Source organism: Anser brachyrhynchus (genome assembly GCF_964034855.1).
Source record: "Anser brachyrhynchus genome assembly, chromosome: 6".
NCBI classification, from domain to species: domain Eukaryota; kingdom Metazoa; phylum Chordata; class Aves; order Anseriformes; family Anatidae; genus Anser; species Anser brachyrhynchus.
The window spans coordinates 20,723,479-20,749,297 of NC_137700.1; the positions used below are offsets into that span (position 1 = coordinate 20,723,479).

Consider the following 25,819-nt stretch of genomic DNA (forward strand, 5'->3'; position numbering starts at 1 on the left):
AGGTACGAGAGGAACCTCTCCTCATCCTGAGAGCAAACACGAGTTGGTAACGGGTTACACAGACTTAAAATACACTGTTGAATATGTCCATTAGACTAGCATACCACTGACCAGCACAGAATTCAAGCAGATGATTATAAGCCTAAAGGCTTATAAATCTATAAATCTGAAAAGGTTTATAAACCTATAAACCTGAAACCAGTGGCCACCCCGCCAGATCCCGGAGAAGTGGGCATGGAAGATGCCAGAATGTGTTTGCTGCAGAGCACATGGTTTAAACATCTTTACTCAGCTTTTTTTTTTAAAATATCTCCCTACGCTCACAAAGTTTTAACTGAGCACACACAAACAGAGAGTTGTTTTTCTGTTTTATGTCTTATCAACATGGTAAAACTGGGGTTGGGTTGGCAGGGAACGCCAGGCAGAGTTCTTCCACCACTCGCTCCCACGTCTGCTTCATTCCTGTTCCCACATCCAACAAAAATGTGAGCACAACTCTTCACCCTGCAGAAAGGAAACCTTGCTTCCTGCAGCATGGGGGAAAATTCTGGGTCAACACCTCAGAACGGGAGTAATTCCAAGCAGGGCAGCTTGAGGGGTAAATGTCAGCCAGATAATTAGTTCAGCACAATTAGAAGTAGGGGAAAGAAGGGCCCCAACAGGCAGCAGCACCATCCTTACCTGCCTCGTAAGCGTACTCGCTCCCTGTTGGTGGGTCAAGCAGTCATGAAGAATGCAGGAAGTTCTCTCAACGACTGTAGGGCTGTGTTCTAAAAATGAGAGAAAACATAATAAAGATTAAAACTGTCAGCTGCAGCAGGTTTCATATAGTTTCCCTCCTGGCAGTTGGGCTCTGCATAGCAGTGCTCACACACATCACCCCCAGTACTCCTGCTGTAGCACTCGCACCTCACACTGCCTGCCAAACAAAGCCAGAAAAGGAAAGAATGGTCATGCAGCTGAAAAAAGGCCAGCCAGGCCTTTGCTATAACTCAAGTCTGAGCTGGCACCTGTGTTTCTAGAGGAGAAAGCCTAGCAAAGCCCTGCCTTGCTTGGTCTCCGTAATTCTAGTCATTGGACCCGATTAAAACAACTTTCTGCACTGAGCCACTCGGTGGTCTCTGTCTCATTAACATTAACAAAGCTCGCAGCAAATTCCCCAAAACAACATCAGGACCTTCTTGGAGATCTTCCCCAACACTTCATGCTTTTTTGGGTGTAATTGGGCAGGCTGCTTGCTGCCCAAATGCACGCGGCTTCCCCACACACGCAGGTACTTTGATGGTCAGGACCTTAAACCCTGCACAAACAACGAGCCAGGGCCCTGCTGAGCAAGAAATCCACAAGCTGTTTGGAAGAGTAGCCCACTGCATTAAGGAAGATCTCAAATATAATATACATGCCTTATTTATTCATCCTTAAGCAGTCAATATTAAAGATCTTGGCCTGCAGCACGCTCTCCCACTCCGTTCTAGTCCAGGCACCCCACGAAGCTCCAAGGAGAGAAAACCCTTCCCTACAGATATCGACTCTCCAACACCTCAGCACTTAAAATTGTTTCCCCTGCCCTGATGCGTAGAAAAGCCTGACAACTGCCCCCAGGGGAAAAAAAAAACACAACACACTTTTCCTAATCATTAAACACTAAAAAGTTGTTTGGTGTACACCATGATACACCCTCTCCAAAGGAGGTCAAGATAGATTTTGATGCCCTCACTCAATTTTACCACCTTTCCCAAGTGGCTAATTAAACTAAAGGCAAATACAGTATAGGTAAATCATGTCGCGATGGAAATCAAGCCTTTCTACGCTCTCAGCAGTTTATTAACCCAAATTCACCCCGCAGGTCCTTCAAAAGACAAACTGCACATCAAACGGTTTGGCCGTTCAGTGAAATCAAAGCTGTTTAACAAACAACTATTAAGAAAAACGTTTTGACATTAGCTTTAAAAACTAAATTAGCAACAACTCAAGTAGCCCTGGCAACAACACTGTTGGCAATTATTCACAGCAACAACAAAAATACATCAAAACGAGAGAGCAGAGACTCCACACTTAGCACGACGCAGCACATTCAGAGTTATTTCTGCTCCCTGTCTCCCTGCCCCTTCCCCACCGTCCCACTTGGCTTTTCCAGCAAAGTCCAAAGACAGGTGGCATAAGAGAATTATTTTTTCTCTAAGTCTCACGTGCGACTTGAAACAAAATCAAATCCCAGCAGTGATGAGACAACCCAGCGCCCTACAAAGGAGTCCACGAGTGCTGTGGACTAACCAAGCGTGCTTTCAGACAGTTCTGCTGCACGGGGCTGTAGGGGAAAAGCAAAGTCACCAGACGAGCTTCCAACAGCCTTTGGCTGCTCCTTGCTTTTCATCAAACGCACATCAGATGGAGGTTTTTAGAGGGATTCCTGGTTCCTCAGCCGGACCTACAGGTCGATTTTCACTGTTAGGTGACTCCCCGAGCAAGCTGTCACTCCTAAGCCACCAGCAGCTGAGCACGTGAGAGCTGCACTCCTATTTAACGTGCTCGCCTAAGCCAAGCCGTGCCCGCCTGGGCTAGGAGCCACCTGACAGCAAGGGGACACCTCCTGATTCCTCCTCAGCCAGCCTGCGGTGTTTTCAAAGGGAGACGAGATTTCCAGCTGTCCTGCCTGCTGCGATGTTTTCATGTCACACTTTGGGACAAAGTGGAAGAGTCAAAGAGCCAGGCTCCTGAGCCAGCACCCACCCCAAACATCTCCCAGCCTCTCCTCAGCCCAGCCCCGCACGCCTCACCTGCGGGGACACGATGCTCGCTTCACCTACAGGCTTTTCAGGCAGGAGAAGCTGAGCACTGCAATCTAAGCACAAGCCCTATGATTTATTAACAAAGAAGAAGTCACAGTTACCGAGCAACACTAGCAACTGGGCACAGGGGAAGAAGCCACAGCGTGCCAGTAGCTCGTTTTGCCAGCACAGCTGCCATCCTATAAAACTTCCCGAATACGCTGCAAGACCTATTGAAAGCTTTTTTCCCACCTCTCAAAGATGAGTCACTTCACTACCACCAGCTGCTGCTTCTACAACTGCACCTAAAGGCCTCAAACCACCGGAAATCCACAATAAACACTCACATAGCACCCAGCTGCTTCCCTACAACACTTAGCAGCCGTGCACCCCAAAAGCATCAGTGCCAGAGGCGTCTCACCAGCACCGTAACCGCTCACCTCGCACTTTCGCCTACCTCTCGCACGTCGATACAGGCACTTACCAGCTCGATGGCGCGCTGGGAGCTGCCAGCAGCAGGGTTTCAGCTGCTAAAAGCTTTTAGGATACCTAATAACATAAAAAAAGAGAAAGTAAGCTAATTTTAGAAGTAGCAAGGACTTGAAGAAAACCTCTTTACTGGCTCTCAGGCTCTTTTTCAGACACAAGTCACCAACCCGCAGCAAAACAGTCTCAAGCACCTGGCTCCCAGGGGGAACTTGTTTTAACATCCAGCACCCAGCCGCTCACTGACACACCAAGTTTGTGCTCTCGGAGGACTTTTACTGGGAGAACACCCTCCCGGAGCCCAAAGCCAGGCTGTGCCCAGGACAGACGCCACCCACAGCGTTTTGCAGTGTCAGGAGGGGAAACAGGAGGCTTCAGGGGGCTCCCCCCTCATAAGATGTGTTTTAAAGGGGCTGGGGTTTTAATTCCCTGCGGGTTTAGTGAGGGCCTCCATTCCCTGGGAGTTTAGATCTCCATTCCCATGGGGTTTTAGGGGGATCGCAATTCCCTGGGGGCTTTGGGGGGGGGGGGGGTCTCGATTTCCTGGTGTTTTTTTTTTTTTTGGGGGGGGGGGGGGTAATTCCCTGTGGTTTTAAGGGGTGGTGTCTCAGTTCCCTGGGGTTTTAGGGAAGGTCTCAGTCCCCTGGGGGTTTGGGAGGGGGGGGTCTTAGCGGTGCTGTAGTGCCTTAGGGTTTCAGTTTGTCCTGTTTTGAGACAGAGGGGTGTCGCTAGGCTCTCACCCTCTGCTATTTTGGTGGAGCCCCACGCAGGAAGCTCCACATGCCTGAAGCACCAGAAAACTTTAAAAACTGTGAATCTTAGTGGGGAAAAAAAGGGGGAAAGCACCCAAAAGCTCGCTGCAGAGCCCACAAACCCCACTCTGGGGGAGCGCCCCACAGCACCGGGTGCCGGCGTTATCCCCCAAATCCCCCCCCTCACACAAACAGCTGCCGGGCCGAAATTAGGGGCCGGGATGGGGAGAACCCCCCTCAGCACCCCCAAATAACCCCCTCGCGCCCCCAATCCCCCTCAGCGCCCACAACTCCCCTCAGCGCGGCCCAGCCGCAGCCCCCGAGCCCTGCCCCGGCCTGCGGGGGGCTCCCAGCGCCCCGTGCCCGGGCTGCGCCCCCCGGCCCCGGCGGAGCCCCCCCCAGAGCTCGGGGTCCCGGCCCCGCCGCCCCCCGCCCGCCGGGCCCCGCTCACCTCAGCGCGGCCCCGCCCCCCGCCGCCAGGCCCCGCCCCCCGGCTCGAGCTTCCGCAGGAGGCGGGGCTCGGCCCCTAGCCACGCCCTCTCCCCTCCCGCCCAGGTTGGGTAGGTCCTGGAAGGGGTGTAGGGAAGGGGGGCGCGGAGGGGGTGGAACGGAGGAAAAGGGAGGCTGAGGGGCTGGGGAGGGGGGTTGGGGGCTTGGGTGCTGCTGGTGGAAAGGGGGTGAGGGGGGTTGAGGAGGGTTTGAGGGGGGTGGTGCTTGAAAACGTCGGTTGAATGCGGGGAGGGGGCTACGGGCAGGTCCTGGAAGGCCTGTGAATGAGCCCTCAGGGCCTTATTTTTATACATTTATATATATATATAGCTAATTTTATATCTTTATATATATAGGTTATGAAAGGGGGGTATGTGGGGTTGAAGGATGGGTGTGTACATCCTGTAAAGTCACTGTATATAGGGTCTGAGGGATTTATATCCAAGACCTGAGAGGCCCCTCACTGGGGTCTGAGGGGGATATATATATATATATATATGTCCTGTGTCTATAGGGTCTAAAACACTTCATATAGATCCTGAAAGGCCTAGTAATGGTTTCTGGGCAGTTAATGTATAGGCTTTGAGGGACACATATATAGTTATAGGGCCTGAAAGGGCCTACGTGTATATCTGTATGTATGTAAGTCCCTAAAGGACTATATAGGGTATAAAATTTTAACATATTGGCCCTAAAAGGCCAGTATGTTGTATCTCAGGAACCCATACACGTGATCCAAACAGCCTGTGTGTAGGGCCTCAGGTGTATATATACCAAGTCTCAGCAGCCCCCCAAAACAGTTGGCCCATTTCTGAGAGAATTGGCCTAAACCTCCCAAAAACTGCTCCTGGGAAACCAGTTTGAAAAATCCCGGTTTTGTTGTGTGACAGTGCCTGAGCTGCTTATCACACTCCTGGTCTCAAAACACTTTATTTGGGGCAACTTTTTTTCCTTAGCTGCGGTGAAAAGTGTGGAAATTCTGCCTCTACTATTGGTCCATTTGTTACCTATTAAATTAATGTGCCAAAAACTGAGGTGGAAGTCTTTGTTTTTTTTTAATCATTAGACAAATGGCTATGAAAAGTCTTTAAAATTGGGATAAAATTTGTTGAATTTTGTTTAGAAACAACCTTCTTGAGAAGAAAACAGACTGAGCATCTGTTGTGTTGGTGTTCTCAGAATAGAAATCCCTGCCTGAGATGACGTATCTCCCTGATCCTTTCTCTCCTGGAGGAATTTTTAATTTACACGCATTCACACCTGGACCAGAAGGATGACAGGAGTAGCCTCAGCACTTAAAAATGATCCGAGAGCAAGGAATAAAAAGAAAAAAAAATACCATGAAGAGAAATTGAACTCTTGCATCGTTGTAGAAGTGTGTAACTGGAACTGCCACACCAAATAATAGGTCCATGACTAGACTTCAGCATTTGTGTAAGTTTATTTAGTTTTCAAGCATTTGATTTTTATTAACTTATCTTTAGATTTTTATGTACTATCTAAAAATTATATATATATTTATTTGACTTTAAATTAAAGTGCAAGGTTTTTGGTTGTATATGAATGTATATGAAAGTGCTTTCTTTTGCTTTTTTCTTTTTCTGGCATATCTGGTGGGGCCTTTCAATGTGTTTCCAAGAATAATTCATTTAAACAAAGGGATTCTGTAGTGAGAGGTGTGTCCCTCGAGCAGGTAACTCTGCAGGGTCCAGATGAGTACTTCTTCTCCAGACCTGAAGTGAGAGCCAACGTTACTGTAGTGCAGGAATTCCTGAATTAGGAATTAAATAGAAATTGTGCCCCGTTACAACTCTTGCACTCTCAGAGCTAAGCCAGGCTGTGCAACATTAATGATGCCCTACTATTTCTTCGTGTTTTTCCAGCTGCTGCTCTGTAGTCTCCCTTTTCTTTTCTTGGAAAGAAGAAAGGCATTTGAAGATGTTCAGTTGACCTGTGCACGTTCAGGCTGCTTTTGCAACGCAGACACCAGCTAAAATCTTTGTACATTTCCTGATCAACCAAACCTTTAACTCAACGCAGAGAAGAGAGGGAGCATCAGGGCAGGACCTCCTGGAAGCCTCCCCCAGCAATGGTGAGCTTGATGATTCAGAAAATGTTATGGAGGGGGAGCTTTTATCTGGGGGCTGGGAAGGAAATTAGACAGATTGAAAATAAATCATCAGAGACAAGGATCTGGGGAAGTGGGTGTTAGCTCCCCCAGGTCAGAAAGGTGCAGGAGGATTTTTTTCTTTTCCCCTTCTGACCTTTCAGCCTTATCTAAACATTTTCTGTGTTTCTCCAGGGCATGTCTTTGAAGCTTCCTGCTCCCCTGGATGGAAAAAAGCTGACTTAGAAAAACAGACATTTTCCCCCAGAAGCTGATTTCATCCCAAGATGGGCTTTGCCTCCCGATGCTGCTGCTAAAGTTTGGAAACCAGAACGTCCTTCAGCATGGCTCAGGAAGTAAGCAGAGAAACTGCTGGCTTGTGTCTCGTGGGTCTTGCTTGCTTACTTTTCCAACACAACAAGCTCTTCAGTGGCTGTCCTGGGAGATGAGCAGTGGAGACGAGGTGCATTCTTGAACATGGGCTTAGAACCTGGGGGCAATAAAAGCCAAGTTTTGCTCTAATCACAGCCCCTTTCTGAAATGCTGCTGCAGAAATGCTTCCTGTGGCACCACAGATGGGCTCTCTAGTTATATATAGTGGCACTTACAGAGCACCTGCGCTGTGCTCTGTGGCTGGAGCAGCGATGCTTTCGCAGCAGTCTCCAGGGAGGTACCTGAACAGGAAACCCCATTTGGGGCACTTTCTCCGGCAGAGTGTGGAATTGCAACTTGCAATTGATTGCAAAACAGCCGTGGGGAGAGCCGTGACTCTCCACACCGCTTGCTTGCGGCAGTGACACTGCTTCATGTGCAAACTCAGCCCGGCGCGTGCTCAGGCGTCTCCATCGGAGGGAGGACTTGCCGTGGGTGAGGTTAATTTTAGGCCTTCAAGATAATTTTAGTTGCTTCCAGATGCATTTTAGGCTGGTCCTCCTCAGACTTTAATGAACCCCCATTAAAAAACACATTTTCCAGAGGCATAAATAGGCAGTGATGACTCTTCAGGAATGCAGGAGGCTGCCAAATCCCAATGAGCCCTTTCGTAAGGAAACTTTGGCAGCAATTTCTAGGACAAACCTGGAGGAGGGCTTTCGGCAATGCCGGGGAGACTTCAAGCGGCTGCTGTGGCGCAGAGGCTGAAGACTGGTGCTGGGCACGGGCCTCTAAATAGCTGATGAAGATGCTGGACCCTGAAAGATGGGAGGAGGAGGATCCCATGGGACTCTGGGGCAGGGAGAACACATCCCAGGGAACTCTTGGAACAATTTTGAGTGTGTTCTTTCAGTGTATTTACAAAACTACATTAAATTCTGAGCGTATTTGCCAAAATGAAGGAGGGCTGGTCTGGAGGAACTTGTGCTTTGCCTTACATGTGGCATGCATTTTGTACTTTTGGGATGGCGAGGAAACGCTGCTTACTTGGGTAACCGAGGCTTGTGGCCAAGGTCCTGTGAAAGGCCAGGGAGGTTTCCCCATCGTGTTTTATTGCCCCGCTAGCAGCTGTCGTAGTCCTCAGCTTACGGAAATCAGGCAACGATTTTGTTTATCAGCCAGTAGACTGGATTCAGACTCTGCCCTCCTGCCCGCGCTCTTCACCCACTCGCCCACGTTACCGTGAGCGCCCCAGCCCTTTGCCTGCACCCAGGCAGATCAGGTGCCCTTGGAGCCGAGCGCTGCAGCCCCGCCGCCCTCACCCCCACCCCAGCTGCGTGCTTCTATTTCTGTGCGCTGCCACCATTCAGCCCCAGGCCGGGCCGGGGCCGGGGTCCGGCTGTGTGCCCAGCGGGGCCAAGCAGCAGCAGCTCCCAGCCGGGTGCCCAGCACCCAAGGGTGCCGGGTTGGCCCCCTGAGGGCGGGGCCCCCTTGGGCGCGGGGAGCCGAGGCCACGCCCCCTCCCCGATGGCCACGCCCACGCACCAGATGACCACGCCCACATATGGAGATGGCCACGCCCAGTCACCTGGCCCCGCCCCCCGAGCCCTCCCCCTGCCCTCCAGCCCTCTCCCGGCCCCGCCCAGCCTCCCGCAGGCCGTGGGCGGGGCTCCCGGGACGCGCCACCCAATCCCCTCTCTCCCCGCGGCGGCCGCCGGCGAAGGGGAGGCGCCCGATTGGCCGGCACCCGCCCCGCGGCCCCGCCCCCCCGGCGCCGGCCCCGCCCCCGCCGGGCGTGCAGCCGCCGCCGCAGCGAGCCCGGCCGTGCGCGATGGCGGCGGCGGCGGGCAGGTCCCTGCCGCTGCTGCTCTGCCGCCGCGCCGCGCTCGCCGCCTCCTCCGCGCCCGCAGCCTCCTCCTGCTGCTTCCCGGCCCTGGCGCGGCGCCGGCAGCAGCAGCGACACCGCACGGTGAGTGGGGCGGGGGCGGGCACCGCGGGGCCGTGCCCTTCAGGAGCCCCCCGGCCTTCCTCTTCCTTCTCCTCCTCCTCTTTTTCCTCTCCTTCCTCCTCTTCCTCCGCCGCCGCCTCCCCCCGGCCCGGCCCGGCCCGGCCCGCCGGCAGCTGCGCGTTATTCTTAGCGCCGCGAAACTTGAGCGGGGCGGCGGCCGGGCGGCGGGCGGGTCCGGGCTCCGCCAACTTTTCCTATGGGGACGGTGCTGGGGGCCGCGCCGAGCCGTGCCATGCCGCTCCCAGCCGTGCCTTGCCGTGCCGTGCCGTGCCCAGCCGTGCCGTGCCGTTCCTTGCCGTGCCCAGCCTTCCCCAGCCGTGCCCAGCCGTGCCGCTCCCTGGCCCCGCTCGGAGGCGCCGCCCGGGGGCCGCCAGGTGGCGCCCCGGCAGCCTCCCGGGGGTACCGGCCCCGAAAGGACGTGGGGACCCCCCAAAAATACCGACTTACCCCTCTGCACCCACGTTCTGCCTTTGGGGTGGATTTAGGAGATGTGGATGTGCGCCCGGCCCGTTGATGGGGCTCAGCATCGCAGGATACAGGCAATAAAATTGAAAAGTAAACAATAAAAACGCCCCCAGTCTCCCCAGTTTAAGTGGGGTCCTGCTGGGCTCAGCATCTGTCCCAAGGGGTCTGCCCGAAGCACGGCACGTACGGGGGCATGCTGGAGTCGTGCAGCCGAAGCCGCCTCCTGCAGGTGCTCCGGGAAGAAGAAGGGTTTGCTCGTGTCCCGTGGATCGCTGGTTAGAAACTGCTTCAGGTTTTTGTCGTGGGTTGGGTTGTGCCACCGGATTTTTGGCAGCTTTGTTGCTGCCAGTTCGTGGCATCGCAGTGATGGGGTTTGGGGTTTTTGCCCCTTTTCAGCGGGTAACTTGTACAGCAGTCAGTTCCCTGGTGAGGTACCGCTGAGTGTAGAGGTAAGCTGAAAGCTTCCCTGAGCGGGTTGGTATCTGGGGCGCTAACCGTGACTTTTGACAGCGTCTATACCGTGCCTGCTCATCTCCTTCTGGAAAAGATGAATTATGCTTTCGTGGAACAGTGGGAGAAGGTAGAGACCTGAGAGCTGCACAGTCCTCCAACAAATGATCTCTGAGGAGGAATTACAGCAACCAGAGCACTTCATAATAAAGCAGGAGGCTGCTGCAAAGACAGAGTAGAAAATTTTGTTATGTGTTGGGTAGGAGAAGAGGTAATGGCTTGCAGTGCAAGAAGAGGGCTTCTCTTAGGTGCTGTGGATCCTTTTATTGCTAAGAGTAGTGAAAGGCTGAATTATTTCCTGGGTAAGCTGTTTAATCTCCGTTACCAGACAGGTTAGACTAGCATCAGTCAGGTAGGGCTGATGAAGAATCGATCCTGCTCTGTGAGAGGACTGGGCCATATAAGCTTCCTGCGTCTGTAGGTTATATTAGAAAATAGGTATGAGGAACTTGTATAATATGGGCATAATTAATAGTGTGATTTGATTGGATATGTCTGTGCAGTGTTGTTTTTAGTACAGTAAATTCTGCTCGGTTACTTCTCAGAAAGGCTTGTTTCTAGCAGAGATAAATGAGCTCTCTTGAAAAAAGGTGGACATGGTAAATGGCCTTATGGAGGAGTCCTTTCAAAAGGAACATACACTGCGCTGGAAGAGCCGCCACCAAATGACTTTACTGTGAGGGGACAAACCAAGGGAAAACCCTCTCAAAATGGGTCAAGGGTAAAGAATGAGGTGGTGGTAACATGGAACAGCAGAGAGGTCTGAACTCTTGGATAAATACTTGGTTGTGAAGCTTGTGATGGCGATGCTGGGAGGTACAGGGCTCAGGTGAAGTACTGGGGCTTGCTGGAGCCTTTAAGAAGCTGAGAGGGATGGGGAAGGTTTGTGGGCTGGGGATGGCTGATATTACGACCCTATTCAGACCACATCTGCCCTGCTGGTAAGGTGGCTGTCCTGCACCAGCTTCTGCTGTTTAAAACTCGTTATTCCTTTCCTGTCAGACAGCCTGCCCTCGTGAGCGTGGTGAGAAAATCCAAGAGGATGTTCTTGAGAGGAAACTTCTTTATGAAGTGAGAGAAGCTTGCTCCAAGCGGTGTGGGTGTTCAGGGTGAGCTGCTGGAGGTACGAGCTCCGCACTGCTGGGATGCAGTGCGGGTAGGAGGCAGCTTTTTGTGCCAAAAAAGCCTGCTAGAAATCTTTCTCCGGATACCTGGCGGTAGACAAAGGGCTTAAATAAAACTCTCTGGGTTTGCATGTCAAACGCTTAATCTGTGTGGCTTTGTTTCTATAACAAGGGACTAATCTTCATTGTGTTTCTTAGCGTATGTAACCAGCTGGTTCGGCTGTGTTGGATTAGTGTGTAATCAGTTGTTTCGGTTCTGGAGAAAAATACCTGCGGAGAGGCAAGGGCTCAGCTGTATGCGGTGTTCCTATGGTAGTTAATCCCAGTGACTCCGGGCGGGTAAGCGTTGTTCGGTGGTAATGACTCAGTGACTTCTTTTAGGCCTAAAAAGGAGCATGGGGGGCTATAGAGATTGAACTGAACAGCAGCTGGATTTCCAGGAGCTAGCAGACAGCAGGCGGGTTGTAAAATCTGCATGAGATGAGGACCAGGGTCACCTATGCAGTGCGGGCACTCCTGTGGTAAATCCCACAGAGGAAATCCCAAGGAAAGGTGTCCTGGGGTGCAGGAAATCTCGGGAAGCAGGCCAGATGGGTGCTGGTAGGTAAAACCGTCGGCTCTATTTTCCATGCTTTGGCTGAAACTGTTCCAACATCCCCTTTCAGAGGAGCTGTTGCTCACCATAATGTCCCTGGCGGGCCCTGTAACCACCTCGTGCCCTCGCTGTGACAGGCCATGGTTTATTGCCATACTTCCCTCTCTCCTGGAACCAATTTAATTAATGAGTGAAGCTTGGGGCTCACGAAATGCATGCAGAGGTGGTGACTGACTGCCAGGATAGTAAGAGCTGGAAGAACATTTTGGTGTGGTGTCTGTGTTTTTTGCTGAGGAAGGAAACTAGAGGGCTTCTTTAATTAACTGGGCCTGTGTTTTCCTGATCTCACCTACTGCTGATCATAATTTTCGAATGAAAGATTAAAAAGCTGAGGAACTGTTGGCTGTCCAATGGATTGAAGGGGGATAAAACAGTTACGCTCGCTGGATCGTTGCCCACCCTGACCTCAAGTGTTTCCCATGCTGGGATGCAGAATACTAAATTAAACCCTTCCCCGGGACTTTACTATAAAAGCCCATGTAGGGATTTGACAACGGTTTTGTGCTGACTGTCTTTTGTGGTCTCTGATTTTTTCCTTCTCATTGGATAGGTGATGTATTCGTTTTCATAGCATCAGTGACATGCATGCTGTATGACAAGAGGAGGTGCATCTGGCGTCACTTGGGAAGTCAAGATGGGATGTGCTTGATCTAAAATACGAATATATCCCAACGCAGCAGCACTTTGGTGATGTGGAGAGCCCCAGCAAGTGTTGGCTGAACTGTAAAATGGGTCTCTCCACCACAGCTCCCTTTTCTCCTTCTCCTTTCCTCACCTCCTTCCCACACACGTGTACTTGCTGTCCTGCTGATTCCTTGCTCTCCTCACCCTGGCAGAGGGTGGTTAAAAGGTAACAATTCCAAATAGTTGTCATTTCCACTTGCCCACTTCTGTGCTGCCTAAATTGATTAAAATGCAAGGCAAACCAAGGTCTGCTGCCTCATACCAGATTTTCTGTTACAGCAGAGGCTATGGCCAAATGCTATTTTGAAAGGTACAAAAGTAAAAGAACTTTTCCAGCATTTTAACCTCAAATGAGAAAAGGGAATCTGCCTGTAGTTAATTATACAGCAGTGGAGCTAAGTTGGAAATCTTGTACTGCTTTAGCTTTTCTATTAGATTGCTTTGGGATATTTTGCACAACCCAAAGGTTAAACGGGCATGAACGGAGAGACTTGTTCGGTGTATGAAAGTGGCTAAAACATTCTCTTAATCTCATTCATTCTTATGGAACAAAATAGGTTTTGAAGGGATGCTGAACTGGAAAAAAAAAAAAAAGGCATTTCAGAGCTTTTGATGTGCCCATGGCATCCTGTTCATTCAGTGAATAGGAAAAAAGCTTTAGTTGGTTGTGTTCAGAGAACACCCTTCCGGGGCTGCTTATGTAAAAGATGTGGTATTCAAAACAGGGTAAATGTTAGGTTTTTTGTTTGTTTTGTGACAATTACACGATGATAATACCTTTTTTATAGCCCAGTGTATGGGAATAATCAAGACTTTGTATGTAGGGTCTGTGATGGGAAAGGAAGTTACGGTCATGGTTGGGTTGATCCAGTCATTAATATAAAATTCCAGGACAGATTTCTTTCCATATGGGGAGTGTTTCTCGGCTAGCCTCAGATAGGAGGGGTATGGCTCTGCTTCTGAAAGGCAGGCCTGAAAAAGAAATAAAAATAAAAAAAAGTTCAGGGTTTTCATTTTTCTGAGGCTGTTTTTAGACTCATCTTCAAGATAAGATTTTCTGTGAGATTAGGTTGCATGCGGTCTTGAGGATGAAACTTAACTTTTATGACTTCGTTTCAGGCTCATGCTGCGAGTCGCTTGCCATTCTATAAAACAGCACGCAGAGGGGACAAACCTGTAATCTAAATTACTTTCCTCTTTGTAAGTGCTTGCTGTCCATGGAGGCGTAGAAACGTTTTTAGGTTTTGGGTGGTTTTGTTTTGTTTTTTGAGGTGTTAATTATTTGTTTATTGAGCAAGTATAAGTGCTGTGTAGGTAAGAGACCGCCTTTGATATTGTTGTTTTGGTGTTGATCCTGTTCTGGTAATCCCTTTTTGAGGGCAAACCAGAGTGAGTTGGCTTTAAGGACTGTTCTGTCCTTGAGTATTTAATGTTAACAACGAAAAGAAAATGGCTTGTCCCTTTTCCATTAAAGTTTTGGCAAAGGGTTTTCTTCCTGGTATTAAGGTCTCAAAATGATATGTCATCTTAATGAAGACGAAAATACGCGGTACTTGAATGTGACGTGGAATTATTTTCCAGTAGGGCAAGCCTACGGGACATTGCTTATGTCTCGTGTAAAATATGAAGCATGGCCGCTATCTCTTTCTGCATTCTTGGCAGCTCTTAAGGAATTAAGAAACATAGAGCAACTTGCATAAGTAGACGAAAAAATGTGGAGAACGAGCTCATTTCAGTGAATCACTTTTATTGGCTTCCCCAGGAGGAAGGGATTGCCACGCAGTGAGGTAATTGTTATATCTCTGGAACTGTTTATTGGAGTAATTAAAACTAGAATTCCATTTGCTTAGATAACTTATGGGGGACGGGCTGGAGGATGGCCATGGTTCAGCAATGCCTTGTGGAAGGGGTTGCTGTTCTGAGAGGGTTTGGGTTGGAGCAGTGCTGTGGTAATGGTGTCCACAGCTTACGTCACGCAGGGCCCAAAACGTGTGAGGTTGTGGAAGTGGAGCAAGGGAGAAGGGTTTCCAGATCAAAGAGCAAAGCCAGTGCTTTACAAATGTACGTGGGAGCAGGATTTATTCCTCTGTATGTGTGCAGGACGTGGGGACGTCTGAGCTCCCCACAGGCAGGTGCTGCATGGAGCTTCTTGCTGCAGCACCTGAATACGGAGTTAGGCGAGGACTCCTTTCCTACAGGACTTCACTTCAGTTCATTGATATACATGGGTTGCAGGGAGGAGCCCAAAATAACTGGATTTATTGGATTAATCTACATTTAATTTTAGGCAGGGGAACTCCCCGATAGGCTCTTGAGAGAAGCGATCGCCATCAGCAGCTGGCAAACAGCATGCTTTCCTTCAGGGCTGAGCAGGCCTTCCAGCCTTTCTTTTAATTTCTAGGCCTGCTGCTGGAAAAGAGTATGAAGTTACTTCATCTTTTTTTCTGTTCTACATAACCATATTACCTTGAAAAGCACTGAGCTAGGCAAATTTTTCATTGTTTTATTTTGTTACGAAGAATGCCATGTTTCCTTCAGCTGCATAGTGAGTTTATTTGGATGGTCTCATGCCAATTATTACTGTACCTTGGAGTTGCTAAGGGGAAATGTGTTTCCTAAATTTAGTAACATGAATGTTTTGTTTCCACACTTGAGGCTTGTGTGTGTTTAGAAATGGCCAAAACAGCAACTTGATGAACACTGGTCAGAATCTGACCTATGTTCACACCCAAGTAACCTCTTGAGAAGCAATCGTTGTAGCTGTTCTGTGGCAGGTTTGCTTTCCTAGGCTCATTTCTCCAGAATTTTCTTCCAGTTTCTTCTCATCATGGCACTGCAACCATTTGGCAACTCAGAAAATTACTGTATATAATTGTCTTAAACCCTAATTTTCTTTCTGCCAAAAATGCCTCCTAATGATGCTGCATTCCTCTTACAAGTGACACCTGTAGAGTGAAGACCAAATGGGTCTTTGTTGGCCGGAATTTGGGTGTTTGTTGGCTGTGAAATTTAATCAGAATAGTGGGCTCTAAGGTATGTCCTGAAATAAGAGAAGAGTTGTGATGGGTTATTGTAAAAGGAAATAGAGTTGATGTCTCCATTTAAACCATTTCTTAAACTATCTTCTCATAACTTGTCATCTTTCTTGGATGTTTGGAAATAAATGACAGATTTCTGCTAGGCAATGTACCTCCAAAAGTAAGAATTTTATGTTCTGCTCTGACAAATGAGGATTTTTTTTAGAGAAAACAGGCTGTCCAAGACAGCACAGGAGTGACACAGGAATATCTCAAATTGTGTGTTAGGGAACATGAGCTGAACTCTGGGTGTTTTTGTTTTCTCCATATAGTACTTAATTCTGTACGATGGCTGTGTTGCCATTATGTATGCAATGCTTACTATTGGGAACTGTTTACATACCGTGTCCCATTTATGTTTTCTAGAAAAAACATGGGCAGAAGCAATATGTAATGTAGCAGCAGCCTTTCTAAAGTCACCTAAATTAATTGGGGACCCATCTGAAATGTTGCAGAGGTTCCTCTGTGCCGGAGCAGTGAGAGGGGAGGGTGGTGGAGAAAGTGCTCGTCCCTCAAATAACAGCAAGCTGGGAAAAGTGCAGAGATTCCCTGGGGGAAAAATGTGTTTCCTTTTTTGGAATGAAAATGCTTTAATTCATCACGTTACTTGGGAAATCCTCTTGGCTTCCTGCGGAGGGGGAAGGAGGAGTCGCCGAGTGTTTCACCGGATGATGGAGCACAGCGTGTCTGTGATGCATAACAGCATCTGCTGCGCAAAAAGCTCCCGAGGGAGGCTGCTGCTTGCTGCAAGGCTATTCCCCCTATCCAGGGACTTGTTTCGAAGGCAGCAATAACAGAAATTCTGTCGTCCAAATATTTGGTAGATTTGGTAATTACACTAATACATGGTATTGTTTCCTCCGAGTTTGGGGATGTTGTGTTAAGAGGAGAAAGGGATTATTCATCTGGACTTGGGTAGAAGTGATTGAAGAGAACCTGCTCTGATCTCTCTCTTAGGCAGGGAGTTGTGTTACGAGCAATGTGTATTGCTAATAATAATTCCAGCTCTAAATACTCCCCTCTGAATTAAAGGAATATATTAAAGATTTTTTCCTTCCTGTTGCAAGTTCCAGATGAGCTGTTCTTGTGCTTTATGAACTGCCTGGGAAAAACACCTGGAAAAGTGGGGTTGAAGGAAACTTGCATGTGTAGAAACATCTATTCCTAATTGCTGGATGGGGTGATGCGAGTCAGGCTGCCAAGAAATGAGAAGCTGAGGGTCCATAACAGAGCTTTGGATGGAAGCCAAAAAGCCAGAGGTTTTTGTGACCGCAAAGCTGAGTAGAATTATGGACTCCAAGATTAATTTCATCTTAAGAATAATTTTATCCAAAGATAAAGACCATGACTCAGATTTGCACATGTTATTCATTAAAAATATATCACAATTCTGAATCAGCTAGTCACCCTGATGTGTAGGAGTGACCATTTCCATATTTCCTCTTGGCATTTAATGCTCAGGAGAGTAATTTTAAACAAACGATTCCACAAAGTACTCCTCTTCATTATGGAGCTAGGTTGAGTAGGGCAGGATATGAGGCTGTGCAGGTATGGTCTTCTGAGTTGGCAAGGATGCTGTAGGAAAGTAATGTGAGAAAAGCATTAATAGCATGTAGACACTCGTGAAATGAATTCTTTGGAAATAGCATTTTGAACAGATGTGTGTTTCTTTTAAAATCTTTCTCCAAAGGTTGTCTGTTTCTGTTGACTGTTCTTGCACGCAATTCAGTCTTTGTCTATATAGCAGCTCCTTTTCTTGTGCTGAATGTCTGCTTATAATTAGAGCAGTATGATTTTCCATTTGCAGCCAGCGATATCCCCGTCTCTTGCAGGACATCCTCCTCTCCTCTGTCCCAAGCACGTTGAGGACACACTGAGGGCTTCGGATCTAGGGCAGTGAGGTTGGTGGAGCCGCTGCTTTCATGACCTACTTCTTGGGCAAGCATGAAAGTAAAAACTGCTCTCGGTGACACAGATGAGAGATCCTGCCTTTTTTTGGGTCTTGGGCTTAAAAACAATCAGGTTCATACAGCCTTACTCCTCGAGGTTTGGAGCTGGTGTCTCCTAAGTTATTCCAGTATCAGTGGAGAAGAGAAGTAGACAAGTACACCTAAGCATACTTCAGTTTTGCTTTCAGGATATAAAACAAATACTTTACTGTTGTGGTCAGTCAGAGGTAATTAATTTAGTTTCTCCTTTGAAGAGAGGTAGGTGTGTAATTGACTCATCCTAAACGCTTTTATCCACGTTTATACTTTCATTTGGGAGATTTGGCAACATGCAAAGCAGAATTGCTGTGATTAGACTGACATTTTATATAACAGAGTGCACCATAGAGGGCTGTTTGTTCTTGGAATTAGTGTTGAAGCGCCATGGTATTTCTCGAGGCAGTATTTACATAATTTGTGTGCATTTCTCTGCCAGGTGGAGTGAGTCTGCATTGCTGTGTGACAACTGATAGGTGCCTCTCCGTGTTCACTGTGTATCTGAACTAGTTAGTGCACGGTGTGAGGGTAGCGGAGCTCTGTTTGCCTCCTTTGGAATGTGATTTTTATAGCTACACATGCGAGCAGGTGATGCTTCAAGGAGGGTTCTGACTCAAGAATATTTACAAGTTTTCTTACAGTCTTGGGGATGTGGAAATACACGGCTTGCAGGTGCATGATACCGTAAAGTCCACAGAGGCTGTACTGTATGAATGTTTGAGTAAGCTGCCTGGAGACCCTCACTTCACTGGAGGTGCTTATTGGTACTTATATCTGTCATTACTGAATTATCTTTGCTTAAAAGTGAAGCAAGTCCTTATCTTGCTTCCACTGAACACACACCAAAAAAATCACCCTGATCGTTTTTTTATTTTATGGTACTTACGTTCTCAAAAGTATTTCCCTTTTTTCCTCCACTTTTAAGCATGAAGTAGTTTAAAACACGTTAAGTGAGTTACTTTGGCCATAATTTGCTTTAAAAAAAGCATTCTCTGAAACATTTCATTTGGAGATGGTTAGATTTACTCGATAGTGATCAGCTCTGATTCCACACGAGACTTATTTAATCCAAAGTGGTTAAAACTTGTGTTTTATGAGCTGTGTTTACAGTTTTAGCTCTGATTTACATCTGCACCTCGATATCAGTTGTCAGCCACGCTGTTAGTAATAGAAGAAGAAATAATACAATATTGTTTAATATGTTACATTTGCGATGTAGTGTTCCGAGGCTGCGCTTGGAAGATACAAAATATATGTGCAAGGGTAACATGAGAATGCACCAATTCATGATGAGGAGTAAGGAGGATTAAAAGAGTGCTCAATTTGCAAGACATCTAGATAACTGGGGCTTCTTGGACCCTGGGAACTGGATCAAACCAAGCTTGCGGTTTGGACTGAGACCAAGGGCTCAGAGAGCATGCGTGAAAAGGAAAGGTTAAAAAGTTCAACTCTGATGAAGACATCTTACTTCATCCTGACGACCACCCGGACGACCACCAGAGAGTAGTACGCAAGTGCAGAAGAACTGATAAGATAATTAGCATACGAAGCGAGGCTAGGCGGAGCTAGGAAATGAATATGCATAGATGAGTTGTGAAACCTAATGCATATGTAATATCTTAGGAGATAAAAGAGAACTAAGAGAACAAATCAGACGAAGTTAGATTTGGGCAGGCATGCCCCTAACTTCTGGCGCCTAATAAAGCACCTTCATATAATCACTTTGTGGATTATGCGTTTTCATGAACGCTAACAACGCTAGTCACTGGGTTGTGTGTGCCTTTCCCCTCCTCATTAGCAATCTCTCCAAGCTTTCCAGCCAGGAGCTTGTAAGAATGAACAAATCTGAGTGTAGCTTGTCTGCTCTCTGAAGAAACAGCACTCTTCCAATTAGAGGAAAAGCTGTATTTTTTTGCTGCTGTTACGGTATCTTCTCTCCTACTGCAGTGATATTTTGCTGAGCCCTACAACTTCTCCTGTAGGCTGCTTGAGATGCATGAACTGCTGGTGCATAGACATGAGACAAGTGCTGGAAATCTGCATGGCTCCTTGCGAGAGAAATTTCTATTTGTTATGTATTACCTAAAGGTAAAACCCTTCCAACTTCTTGCTGTGAAAAATATCTACATAATTGATTGCAGAACTGAAAACTATTATGCATGCTGAAAGGGCATTGTAAGTATAATACCTTCATCCTCTTGAAGTCGGTTAATGAAGTCCGAGTTGAGCACCACTGAAAGTCAACTTGAAAACTTGCTGGTCTGTATAAATCAGTCTCACTGAGTCCTAAGCTGCAGGGCAAGGAGAGCTCCAGAGAGAGAAAAAATAGTAATAATGAAAGAGTAGATGAATGGGATGCGGTTGAACTGTTGTCATCTGTTCATATTCCACTTTGTGAACTATTATAATAATAATAGTTCAAGATTTTGATGGCACATCAATGTGCTTCAACGATTTCTGTTATATTCTTGATTTTTACTCCATAACTTTTGTGTGAAGATGCTGTTGTTACCCGGGACTTGGTCTTTTTGGTGCTGTTGCTGCAGTGTCATTTTTTTTCCCCCTGTTTACTAGCGTAGTCATAATAAGAAACACTTTTTCTGCAGTGAGGCTATTGCCTAGTGATGGAGGCTTTTCTCTTCCTTCCAGTAAGAATGAGACTACCAAGTCATTGCGGGGCTGTAAGTTGCACTTAAAAAAAATAAATCCTGAAGGAGCACAACCTTGCACCTAACTCAACATAAAATGCCTCAGCTTCCAGCCGTTATAATTGCTGGTTGCAGGCTTAATTGTGATGTGGCTTTTGCAGATAAATGATTTGATAGGAGAAAAATAACCAGACTCGGACTGGACACTTGCTGCTTTTCCACCCGCAGGTCTGATCAGCCATTAATTATCTTTTCTGTACACAGTAATTAGGATTGAGTACATTAACCATTGTGTCCTGGAGAGGAGAGAGGCATGCCTTCATGATGACTTCTGATAAGAGTGGCAGGGCAATCAGTCTGCTTTTTTGTTAGCTCTAGCTGAAGTGAATACAAATATTTAATGTATAGAGCAACTTTAAGTCATCTTCGGGTAGAATTTAGAATTATAAAGCCAAATAAAAACGTGACAAAGCAATGTGACACTTTGCTACTAAAAGTTGCCTCCAAAACAGGCTCCTCAATGCTCTTGCAGCCTACGAGGTTGACTGAGCTCCTTCCAGCCCCAGGATGCTGCAGGTACCCTCGGGGCTACCATTAAACGGGTGCATGCCAAACGAGGCACATCTCACCTTGTGCACCAGTCCTTCTGTCTTTCTTCCACTTGTTCTGGGGTTTCCGAGCGGCCAGGACTATCTGTGGAGCCACCGACTGTGACTAATACCTGACTTGCTGAAAAAGCTAAGTACCAGTAGCTGGCAAGATTAATTGTATATAATGTGCTGACTTGAAGCTCTGGAGCCAGCAGTGATAAATGTCTTGCTTGCACCTTTCCCTGTCCCTTTTCTTCTGTTTTCTACTTAGAGTTCTTCCTCTAGTTTGTGAAAGGCAGAGAAACCCCAACAGTGTGCGTGGTGGTTCACAACGTCTGCGTAACCAGCACATGAAGATTATTGTAGATTGCTCCCGTTATCAGTGTTTCTGCAAATTGATTTTTGATTAATAATTGTCAAAAGGCTGTTTTACAACAAACAAATAATAAAAAAAAAACACACAACCAACCAACCAACCAGTTTTAGAGCATTGTTGATTGACTCATATTGTTTAGAGCTTTGATAATCTTAGGAAATAAATGTACTCTGTAATTCTTAGCCCAATACTGGGGGGGAGCGGGGAAAGTGGGAGCCTACAACTTCTGGGGATAGTTTTCAGTCCAAATACGTTAAAACCAATTTTTGGGATACCAAGTTGATGATAAGCACTTCCATACCTCTTGTCATTCTGTGCTTATGTTAAGATTATCCTAGTTTAGAAAAATAACATGGACTTAGTGTCAGTAAAGCAGTAATCTGGCAGGCTCCTGTAATACCGATGTAGCGATACCAATGATGCGTGTCCATTTAGCAAATCACTTGCAGTGGATTGTGCAGAGGGTCAGCATCAAATGTTTCTGGCTTTCTTGCTGCTCTGTAAATTCAGATGAAACCAGATGCCCCATCTCTATTTTTGATGTTGTAAAGTGGGAAGTTGAGGTGCAGATTTCTTTGTGTTTTTCTGTTTCCACACTCAAGCAAATGGAGAATGACACCTAACTTGTGCGCTTTAGCGCCACCAGGACTTTTTTTGCCCTCTCTTGGTTTCTTTGAAAGCATTTTTTTTTGGCAAGGACCTGTTTCACAAGACATCCATCATGAAGTTGGAAACGTCGGACTGCAGACGACCTCTCCAATTTTGTGGTCAGTTACAGCACCCTCTGGTTTGTGTCTGTTTTCTGTGGAGGAGTTAACGTTTGGGTGGGAGGACGGCTCTGCTATGAGCCTTTTAGAAGTAGAGGTATGAGGGCATCTTGTCTCGATCAACCAAAAGGAGAGCCACCACGCTGCTCTTCGCGTGCAAAGAGAACCAGCTTGTAGGAAAAACCACTATCTGCACATTCCTGTGCCAGGAAAAATGCATGGAGTGACTAACGGGATGTTTTCCAGGCTGAGTAAGCGTGGGTTAGTGCACAGGAGCTGCAGGCTGCCTTGTCTGCATGCACAGGAGCTGCTCAGAGCGCGTTGCAGCTGCGGCAGGGATCCTCCCAGGTATTCCGCAAGTAAATATTTGGTATCTAAAAATCTCTGCCCCTTGAATGGCAACCTCTGAGTCATTGCTGGAATACTGGTATGCTTCTTGGACCTCTTAAAGGATACTTTACCTGTGATGCTAAACTGGCTGTTTGTTCCGATTTTAAAGCTGCCTTTGGGATCGAGGAGTAGTTCACGTTGCAGGTCCAAGTTGGAAAGGAGGAGGTTTATTGGAGATAAGGCTGCAACCAAAAGCAGGCTGCCTGCCTCAGGTCTCTCCTCCTGCTGGATTAAGCACATGCATCGACACCAGGCTGCCTTGCCTGGTGTTTCTTGGTATGCAGCTCTTGTGGCCTGCCAGGGATAAGCGCAAATAGATCTTTATTTAATACCACTTAAATGAAACAAATCTAGTTAGCATCATACTTATTAGATCAAGATGTATAGTACAGAATATACAAACTGAGACTGTCAGAAACTGATTTTTCCTTGAACAGATGACACGTCTACCCCTACAACACAGCAATTGAAAGAAATCATGTTCAAGTACAATATTAACATCCTTGTGCTTTAGGAAGTATTTTTGTGGCGTACATACACGTGGCTGTGGTAGCACTGGGCTTACAGCTCGATTTGTACGCAGAGCACTTCCAGCAGGAGGGTTGCTGCTGCAGAAAGTGTGCTGCTGGTGTGTGCTTCCGAAAAGTGCAAGGAGCTTGAAGGGCGTAAGTGCTTCCCAGCTGGGGAAGTGAGTTCGTGGTGCTTCCAAAACTGCACGTCTCTTCCACCATCGTATTATTTAACAGGGTGTTTTCTCTGTGTAATGTCTGATTAACCTTTTTTTTAAGTTTAGTGGTTTATGGCAACAGTTCTCAAATTGTTAGGATAGAGATTAAACCGATTAAAAACTTTTCTAATATATTAAGGAAATTTGGTTTTAAAAAAAATAGGAATACCAAGGAGAATTCAGTGCAGTCCCTCCTGTTGTGCCTTGTCTTTCCTTCTGTGCTAATGGGGGATTGAATTTTCCACCCATCAGCTTTGAGCAGCTGGGTGGAAAATAGCTGATTTGGAGGGATGAGCCCCACCTGCCCAAAGGGCTCCTCTCCCTTTTCGGAGGGGCTGGCTGTGTGCACGAGGAGCAGCTGTGCTGGCTGCAGCAGCATCAGGAGCTGGGCAAAGGGGCTGAACAGAGCAGCCAGGCTGCAAGGACGAACATCCCTCGCTGGGCTCTGCCGCGGCTCTCCCCATCCACAGTCCGGAGCGAGCGGTGAGTAAGATGTGTTATTTCTGCCTAGGGAGTCCTGGGCTCCTGCTGCAATGCCCTTCCAAGCTATTTAATGTGTTGTGTTGTAATTAGCTGGCATTTTAAGTCCTCTGATATTGCTTGGGCTGGTGCTCGGCTGTTACGAATGCCCGGCAGCTGGGGGAAGGAACAAATTATTTGTGGAGCAAGAATCACCAGGGCACTTGCCTGTGGGGAAATATTCTTTTCTTTTTTTCTTTGCGGGCTTAATTTTCCCTTTCAGCCTTTCCCCAAACCTCCAAGAGTTCATAGGAAATGTGAAAATTATGAAATTAATGTCTTCAGTGCCTTTTGTACTTGTTTGTGCTTTATTAATAACTTAATGAAAAATCCCTAATTCAGGAGGAAACGTTTGGGAGCTTCGCAGCCAGCACTTGATGTCTTGTTGGTTACGTGTGTACTTAGGGCAGAATAAGCCTTGTATTGGCAGGGCAAAGGACAAAGATTAGCTTTTTCAAGCATGCAAGTGGTTGGATAATGTAAATAAAGATAACGCTACACAAATATTTATCTGCTAGTTGGATTGTGTGATGGGTGTGGTGTGTGTTTAGATATATATTTAAAAACAAAACAGCCCAAACCTGACAGTGCATCCTGACTCCTTAGGGCATACACAGAGAAGCACTTCCAGCTTTTAATGAGGGAAAGCCGACTGCTAGCTCTGTGCTGAGTGTCCGTGGGGTAGCTGCTTCTAGGTGAAGGTTTGAGCAGAAGCTGGTGCATTTTCTGGTAATTTATCTTGGGAGCGACGCTTCCTAGTGAAAGGATGAGGAGTTCAAAATGATTATCACATGGACATAATATATATGGCTAACAAAGCTTTGTGGTTTTCTTTTCTACTGGGGCTCACCACTCTACCCTGAGGCTTACTGGTGCGATGGTTGCTTTTTTAATTCTTGTTTAACAGCTGGGTGAATACATGGCTCCTGTTCCTTGTATATAATATCATCTATAGCTCTTCCAGAAATAGTGCTCCATTGATAAACAGGTAAACACGTGTTGTTTAGTATTTGTATTCCAAAGCCCACGATGTCTCATCTGAAGTTATGAATCCCTTCCTCTTGTTTACAGTTTTATTTTTGGTTTTCAGGCTAACAAATAGGTCGATGTAAAAAGTTCTGCAGTCCCCTCTTCCCACAGCGTTGTGTGGGCATGGTTATCTGGATTTTCCTAGAGATGGAAGCCTAAACAAATGCTGCTAGCAACTGTTTCCAGTAAATCTTTATTCGAAATTGAAATTGTTTTCCTTCTCATGACAAATCTCAAGTCAACTAAATAGCCCGAATCTGTGCATGTCTTGTTTCTTTTCTTTTTTCCCTAAGGAAAAAAGATCATGCTTTCTTTAACAAAGTAAACACCATCTAGGCATAAGCAGGAGTCCAAAGAAACATTTCTTCTACAAGTGTAAGTACTAGCAGAAATCTAAAGTGTAGTTCCATCATGAGGTTGCCTTAAACTCAACAGTTCAAGGTGCTCTTACTTTGCAGGTGGTTTAACTTGAGAACGAGGAGGTCCCTCTTCAAAATGGGCTCATGAAATGGGGTTTTCCCTCTTCTTTTTCTGCTAAGGGATGGAAGCTGCGGCTGGTGAGCAGGGAATGCAGGGTTTGAATGATGTTAGGGGATATGTTGGTAGCTGTGCCATCATTTGAATGTTACAGGGAATTAAGACTGTGAAGTAAAACGTACAGGCAGGTTATTAGAAGTTTAAAAGGCACTGGGAGAAATCCAAATATCAGTGGGGTGGGATAGTGGCTCTTAAAAGTTACTGCAGACATCTGTGTGTCCAACTAGGATCTCAGATGGGGTTAATTTTCTGATAAAGTAAATGATTAATCACATGTGTTGTGGAAGAAGTGGTGTTCGTAAGCTGGTGATTTTGGTCACAGTGTGCACGAGCCTGGGAACAAACTCGTTGGGGTTTTTGCATTAGGAACTGGGAATGGGGAACTTCATCTTTTTGCAAGATGTTGATATACTTTCTATTATATTTATCGTGGTTTTGTTAGCGTTCAAGTTGGGAGAACATGAAATGCTGCATGTTTTCCCTATGAATGTGAATTGGTGGTAAGCCTGAGCAGGTGCTGACAATGAATGGGAAATTTGAACCGGAGGTCACCTCTGCAGGCTGGCAGCTTTGGTGTACCCAGAGCATCATGAGTACCGAGCTACATCAGGTGGCTCGTGGCCTTGTCCCGTTGTGCTCTGAAAATCTCCAAGGATGGAAAGTCAGCTGTCTCTTTGGGCACCCTCTTCTAGCACTGCGCAGCTCCCAGGGTGATTTTTCCACCTTTTCTGTGACAGTGAAAAATCTGCTCGAA

General features: G+C 46.9%; 2 protein-coding genes and 1 long non-coding RNA gene across 10 annotated transcripts in view; 2 read left to right on the top strand and 1 right to left on the bottom strand.

Moving 5' to 3' along the window:
* Positions 1–4,534, bottom strand: part of MICU1 (mitochondrial calcium uptake 1) — a 97,026-nt gene extending 92,492 nt beyond the window's left edge. For both annotated transcript variants that reach the window (XM_080598373.1, XM_080598372.1), the window contains exons 1-3: positions 4,458–4,534; positions 3,253–3,317; positions 682–770 (exon numbers count right to left, since the gene is read on the bottom strand). The gene's annotated coding sequence lies outside the window, so the exon portion shown is untranslated. The remainder of the gene's footprint in view (positions 1–681; positions 771–3,252; positions 3,318–4,457) is intronic.
* A 3-nt stretch (positions 4,535–4,537) lies between these two features.
* On the top strand, positions 4,538–7,932 carry LOC308197613. Of its 2 annotated transcripts, XR_013953140.1 has the most exons (4): positions 4,538–4,566; positions 5,619–5,929; positions 6,379–6,587; positions 6,798–7,932. It is a non-coding gene; the product is annotated as an uncharacterized lncRNA (long non-coding RNA). The 2 variants fall into 2 exon arrangements; XR_013953141.1 differs by lacking the exon at positions 4,538–4,566 and having other exon boundaries at positions 4,728–5,929.
* An 823-nt stretch (positions 7,933–8,755) lies between these two features.
* Positions 8,756–25,819, top strand: part of MCU (mitochondrial calcium uniporter) — a 76,822-nt gene continuing 59,758 nt past the window's right edge. For 3 of the 6 annotated variants that reach the window (XM_080598407.1, XM_080598406.1, XM_080598408.1), the window contains exon 1: positions 25,705–25,775. In XM_080598407.1, coding sequence (XP_080454533.1) covers positions 25,720–25,775 — 56 coding nt within the window. In that variant the 5' untranslated portion in view covers positions 25,705–25,719. Of the gene's footprint in view, positions 8,944–23,266; positions 23,464–23,580; positions 23,670–24,406; positions 24,488–25,704; positions 25,776–25,819 lie in introns of those variants that run through there. The other 3 variants (XM_080598411.1, XM_080598409.1, XM_080598410.1) reach the window with 3 other exon arrangements.